Genomic DNA, 7,261 nt, shown 5'->3' on the forward strand with positions numbered 1-7,261 from the left:
CATCCCTATATGGGATCCGAACCCGGGGCCTTGGTGTTATCAGCACCGCACTCTCCCGAGTGAGCCACGGGCCGGCCCGAGAGTTGGTTGTTAAAAAGACCCTGCCCCCCCGCCTTTGCCTCCTCTTGCCATGTGATCTGCTTGTACCCGCCGGCTGCCTGCCACTTTTTGCCATGAGTGGAAGCAGCCCGAGGCACATGCCATATGCAGCTATACCAGAATCGTAAGCCAAATAAACCTCTGTTCTTTATAAATTACACAGTCTCAAGTATTCTGTTATAGCAACACAAAACAGACTAATACACTATCCAAGTGGTAAAAACAACCAATGAACATTGCAACTTTTCATAACCGCACTATCCAATATGACTGGATTGCCACTAACCACGTGTGGCTATTTAAACTTAAATTAATTAAAATAAAGTAAAATTGAAAATTCATTCCCTCAGTCACATTAGCCACGTTTCATATTGGACAGTGTAGATACAGAATATTTCTACCACTTAAGAAAGTTTTCTTGGACAGCACTGATTCACAGAATGATGAGATCAAGAAGTAACCTTATCTAACCCTCTTTAATGAGATCAAACTCTTTGTGAAAGCTATACTACTGAGAAGCCTCACCCCCAGTACTTACTCCATGGTACATGTACACTCCTAGACCATAGAAAAAACCCACAACACCAAGGCAGGCCAGGAACACCATAAACTTGAAGGCATCACTGTACAGTTTGAAGTTCAGAGGCCGGGGGTAAAGGATGGATCTCACCAAGTCCCCTTTGGCGGTATTGAAACCTGCATGAAGATAACCACAGGTGGAGTAAGACACTTTAATACAGTTTCTTCCCAAACCAAAAGTGATTTGGACTGAAATAAGCATTGGTTAAGAGCGTCATTTGAATATGGAATGAAACCAGCATTGCTCTGACCTAGCAGTGTATTTGTGTCTGTTGTGGTTACATGTTGTCAGAAGCTATCAGTAGCATTCACTTAGCCCTGTGAGATGTCTCTTGCTGTGGGAGTCGGTGCTTCAGTGGCTCACCCAGTGCAGCTCCCCATTCACCCATGGGAGAAAAAGAAGACTACGTAGTTGGAGAATGTGGTGACCAGAGAAAATGAGATGCTGAGAGAAGACTTTACAGTACACATAAATGTTGAAAAATAACTGAAAATTAAGAGAAAAGGAAAGCACAAAGCTAGTAATTTCTTAGAAATGTGAATACATAGGCCTCCAATCACATCATTCTCATATTTGAAAACCTCTGGAGCCCCCAGTTTTTTAGAATAAAGTTAACATTTCTAGGCATGGCATTCGAGATCATCTTCAATCTGATCTACTCCTGCTTTGCTGGACTGATCTCTTAACTGCTCACTGGTCCCAGAAGACCTTTGTGTTTTGTAGACACAAATTAATACGTCTTTGCAGCAATTACGCAATTGGCTAAATCCTCCCCATCCCATCAAGCTTGAGTTAAAATGTCACTTCATCAAACAAATGTTTCCAGAATTCTGCTACCATATTTTATACCCAGAGTAATTTCCCTCACTCTTTGAAATCCCTTGGTCATATGGCATCTATTGCCACTGCATGTTTTAGTTAGCTGTAAATCCATCTGTCTCCTGCACCAGACCATATCCTTTAAGGGGAAGGTGTATTTCACAATTTTTATATTTTTTAGCCTCAGTGCCTAGCATATAGTAGATACTCATTATATCTAAATTATTGGCTAAAATAATTGGCTACTATATATTCTAGATCTGAGTCAGTATTGTAAGTATAAAACGTGCACATCTACACAGCTTGTGGCACACATGGTCTCCTCAAACACAGCTTTACTTCCATTGGAGAAAAAAATAGTTTCCTCTAAGTACTGCCTAAGCATTTTATGAGTACTCAGGTAGTTTCTCTGATCTCTAACCATTAGATTTTGTTTAGGCAGCAGTCTGAGGGATGCTCTAATTCCCACTAACTAGTTTAAACATTAAACAAAACTTGATACTTTTAATTTTAAAAAATCAGCTAGAATCATTGAATCATAGACCAAACTAAAGCATAGTGGTACCAAAGTGCAAGGTGTATTTTGTATTTGCTAATATGTGGAGTGACAGAACACAGGTCAGGGGTGAGTACAGAGAGCTGGGCCAGATCATGGAAGACCCTGGTTGTGTAATATCATGTGAAAGAGTGGGACTAGTACACCTAGTCACGAAAAGATTTTGAGCATGGTGCGTACGGACTGCTCCAAACTATGCTTTAGAAATGTAACTTGGGAGACATTTTGAGGGACAGGTAAGAGAAAGACTGGGGCAAAAGGTGAAAGGGAGCAGTCAACACACTATTTGTGCTGTTGTCACTTAGACATGAAATGAGGAAAACCTGCATAAAACACCAACCACGGGATGAAGGAGAGGGGCCAGGACTCGGGAGGTGTTTGTAGAATCCCTCAACAGGACTTGATCCCCCATTTGGCATGGGAGAAAGTGAGGAGTTGAAGACGATACAAGGCTGGCCAGATGGTGATGCTGTTAATAGAGAGAGGCAGCGCAGAGGTGAGTGCACTTCTACATGTGCTGACATTGAAATGTCTAGTGGGTACCCAGGTGGAGGGATCCAGCAGGGAGCTTGAAATACAGCCCAGCAAGCAACTCTTTGGAAAGAAAAAAGTCCTCATAGTCATAGTGCTTGAAATCATTTTCTTGATAATGACTCAGAGGGAATGAAGAGGGAAAAGAGAAGCAACACATGGACACAAGCAAACACACGAGCACAGTTTTGCTTTGAGGAAATTTACTTTATCCTTGTACACCCTTCGTTATATACAAGGGTTTTATCTTGAACCACTTAGTTAAAAATGGTGGCAATTTAGAATAATGAGGATCTGACTGGAAAAGGGTGTGCCTGAATTGCCAGTATGTGGCAAACTCCATAATCCTAAACAAAAATTCCCTAACCCAACTGTCCCCACCTCCAAGCGTGGACTAAATTTAGAAGTGGAATCCACTAACCTGTTTGCAAAACAACTGCTTTGACAGGCCCCTGCCCAGAGGGCTTGACCTGGATAACTTCTGTTCCGCAGAAAAGGACATGTTTCCGATAATCCTCCAAGCTGTGGGATTTCCAAGGCATGGTGTTCTCTGTTTGGGGCAGTGGTGTCTTTGTAACAGGTATACTTTCTCCTAAAACAGATGGTATTTTGTTGATTCTATGTAAACTTAAGTAGTTATTTAGAATTGGGGCTTGCCAGTTTTAAGAACTTGTACAAGCCACAACTAATTTGGTCTTAATGCCACCCCATAAGTCAGATGATTGTTCTTAGGAATGTTGGTGGTACAAGCAATGACAGACTTGATTCTATTTCAAATATTTATTTAAGATCTGCCTGTCTTTCCCATACCTGGCCTGCATAGTTTGTTGTCATACTTTAAAAGCAGCCTATTTTAGCTGAGTTGTCAATCATCCTCCCAAGTGTTCATTAAGGCCAGCGCTATTCTAGGCAATGAAGGACTATCGAACACATGGATCGTTATTACCATTTGCCTTCATTCACTCATTTACCTATGTGTCCACTCATTCGATCATTCATTTAATAAACATTTTTAAGTGCTTGTTCTGTGCCAGGAATTGTGTTCAATGCTGGGAATACAATGATAAACAAGAGAGACAGAATTCCGGCTCTCATCAAGCAAAGGGAGCCAGTCTAGAAAACAGTAGTCATCCCACGCCATTTCCAGATGAATCCCATCAAAGCCCCCCACTGATCATCCCATTCCTTTGCTCAGATATCCTTATGCATTTCCATTGCCACTACTAAATAAAGCCCAAACTCTCCTGCTGTCTTCTCAAAACCCACCACAATTCAACCATCCTTGACTGTTATTCTCCTACCTGAGCTCCATCTAAACCAGGCCACTGCATTTCTTTTTACTGACTCCCATTCTTTGCTGGTACCAATCCTCTCCCCTTCCCTAATGGATATAAGACAGGATTTTTGTGGTACAAAGAAATTAACTCAGAATTCAAAAAGGATAAATTTCAGAGACAAAATTAAAATATTAGTAATATTTAAATCCAGATTTAAAGAGCACTAGAATAAATTTAAAATTCCATCAGTCTTTTGCTAAATGATTTGTTAGCAAAATAACATGTCATCTTTCTAATTTGGAAATAGTATTATATTGATTATAGTTATACATTTTTAGGTCTCATCTCTTTCTAGGTAATAACCAAGGGCAAGGACTTTAATATGTATAACTTTTTATACTCCTCATGTTGCCTATAAGTATATAATAGGTTCAAAATACATATTTTTATTGCATGGATGAATTCAATAAAAACAATTACCCAGGTTTTTCTATAATTGGTTTTTCAAAACGAGTTTCCTACCATGGTGCATTTTTTACATTCTAAGGTGCAAGAAGCTATATAATTTTTATTAGCAGTCTTGGATATTATTCAAGAAATTCATTTAGCCAAACATCATTCCTATATATTTATTTATTTTTAAAACAATTACAATATTCATCTATTGTGTGGATTTATCAATTTCATTTTAGATTGCTTCCTAAAAGTAATAGAACCTTTGGAGTAATCTCCAAATCTTTGTACCACATGGTTTTGAAATCAGCCTTCGTAAAAGACAGATACTCACAAATAATTTCAAATGTTTTTCTGCCTTTGGATCACAGAACATGAATCCACAATGTATTGTTAGGCTAAATTAGTAAACCATTTTCTGCACACACAACTAATGAAATTGGAGGTAGACAGGTATGGATCGATCAGAGATGGAAGTCATTTGAAGATACGTTCCAGATATAACACTCAAATCAGATGATTTTACACAGAGATAGTTTTCAAATCTCTTATACTATTCACATATTAATAAGAAGTCTCATGTCTCAGCCTTTCTTGGGAGCCCAAGAAAGGACAGATTCACCAACAAAAGATTGGGGTCTAAGGAGGTTGGAGGGGCTCTTAGAAGGAAGTACTGTCACCTAAGAAGTCTCATGTCTCAGCCTTTCTTGGGAGCCCAAGAAAGGACAGATCCACCAACAAAAGATTGGGGTCTAAGGAGGTTGGAGGGGCTCTTAGAAGGAAGTACTGTCACCACTCACTATCAACTGTACAGTTGGCTCTTGGGACCTGGAGATCCCTGCTGCTGTCAAATGGAGATTTTTCTCCCTGCCCCCAGGGAGCCAGATATCTCTACATGGTGACAGTGTTTGAAATGTCATGTCCTTGTTCATTTACATTTCTGGGACCACTAGACTGTAAATGATTTCCAAGCAGGGACAATTTCTCATTTATCTTAGTAACTCCAGCACATGACACAGTGCCTGGCACATGTTAGGCACTTCTGAAATTTTATTGAATATATGCATAAATAAATGAATAAGTGAAGGAAAGAAGAGAGATAAGAGAGAGAAGAAGAAAGGAAAACAGGAAGACAGGAAAAGATCTGACCTATCGACTGATTATAATTTTGTCTGATGTCACTATGAAATAAATCATTATTACTACATGTCCAACTCAGGTCACTGCATGCTTCCCACACATAAGTTTCAAATAAATCAGTAATTAATGAGTAGAGGGAGAAGAAGGGGATTGTGGCAGAGTGAATGCCATCCCTCTTACCCATAATTACCCATAAGGAAGGAGGACTGAGGGAGAGAATCTCAGTTACACGCATGGGCTCTAGGGCCAGAATGCTGGGATTTAAGTGTTTTATTTTTTTCATAGAACTTATAACTATTGGAAATTTATGTCATTTATATACTTTGATGTTTTTGGTCTCCTCCACTCGACTGTCAGCTCCATGAGGGCAAGAAATCTTCTCTGCGCGTTCACTACTATATCCCCAATAGAGCGCCTGCTCCATAGCAGGGGCCAATAAACCTCTGTGGAATGAGTGAATAAACAAATAAATCCAAATTCCAGCTGCACCACTTTTAAGCTGTGTGACCTTAAGCAAACTACCTATCCTCAGATCCAGGCCTCAAATTCACTCACCTTAAGAGTTGTGGGCTGAATAAGATAACATGTGAAAGGTTAGTACAGTGCCTAATACATAGAACTAATAAAAGTCGTTGTGCCAAGAGAAAATTTCAAAATATTAATAAATCGCCCCCAGGGCTGGCCCGTGGCTCACTCAGGAGAGTGTGGTGCTGATAATAAATCCCCCCCACATGGTATTCTCTTTTGCCTCTAGACTCCTCCCCTTTGGAAGGAGCTAGATGTTGAAGGGGATCAATGCCTCATGAAAGGAGGCAGAAAAGGACAAGGAATTGGTAACTGGCTTTTGAGTTTTAAAATCATTTATAAGTTTGATCATGAACTTTAAGGAGTACTTTAGAGTAAGAATAAACCTTTTCTGTTCACCATGCCTTCCTTTTACTGCCTTTCTAGCTAAATAAAAGTTCCTGGACTGGGAGTTGGAAAAAAATCCAAAGGAGATTTGGATGCTGCACGTCCCTGAGAGAAGGGGTCTGCACCACAGTAGGGCGTGGGAACATGCAGTAAGGTCATGAAACAGAGAGAAAATGGCACCTGGGTCTGCCTCCCTTTCCAGGTAGATGGGCCTCGGATGGCTTCCCAAGCCCAGAGTGGAGTGGGAGCAACAGAGAGGAGAGCCGCCCGAGACCAGATCCGGGGGCTGGTGATCTGGGTTAGGGCGGCTCTTCTTCCTCCCCTCCTCCTTCCCCAATGTTTTGCACAACTTGGGGGTAGCCACACAAGGGTGGGGAGGCCCTGCTAATTGATAGGGGCAACTATTTGACTTATACCAGCTATCACATGGGTTACTTTCAAAGATGGCAACATTTGGAGCCCAAATAAAAATGATGTGTACTTTTAAAATAAACACAAGCTTCTTGCACAGCTGAGTTTGTGGCAATAGGATGAGGCTGAGGAGTTGAAGAGGAGGAAGATCCTACCAAGGGGCAGGTGCTGTGGGTGGGATGCCAAGTAGAGAGAAAAAGGTGACGAGGCAGGAAAATGCAGGAAACTGCTTTATGCATCTGAGAATCATCGTCCTCACTCGAACAGCCCTTTATGTCTGGGAGCAAATTCCCCTCCAATTCTGATTCTTTTACTTGCTAGCTGAGCAGCCCTGGTCTCTTTTTACCTCAGTTTCCTCATTGATAAATTGGTATTATAACAGCTCCTAGTCTAATTTGTTTTATGCCATGATGAAGTGAGATGTAAAAGTTATTTATAAAATTTAAGTTGCGGGGCCGGCCTGTGGCTCACTTGGGAGAGTGC

General features: G+C 40.8%; 1 protein-coding gene across 1 annotated transcript in view; it reads right to left on the bottom strand.

The window, feature by feature from the left end:
• The window catches only part of ATP13A5 (ATPase type 13A5), a 111,481-nt gene that overhangs the window by 61,190 nt on the left and 43,030 nt on the right, over positions 1-7,261 (bottom strand). The window contains exons 11-12 of the mRNA XM_008584525.1: positions 3,007-3,177; positions 638-795 (exon numbers count right to left, since the gene is read on the bottom strand). Coding sequence (XP_008582747.1) covers positions 638-795; positions 3,007-3,177 — 329 coding nt within the window. The remainder of the gene's footprint in view (positions 1-637; positions 796-3,006; positions 3,178-7,261) is intronic.

The sequence above is a fragment of the Galeopterus variegatus genome, unplaced genomic scaffold (genome assembly GCF_000696425.1).
Source record: "Galeopterus variegatus unplaced genomic scaffold, G_variegatus-3.0.2 Scaffold3298, whole genome shotgun sequence".
NCBI lineage: Eukaryota > Metazoa > Chordata > Mammalia > Dermoptera > Cynocephalidae > Galeopterus > Galeopterus variegatus.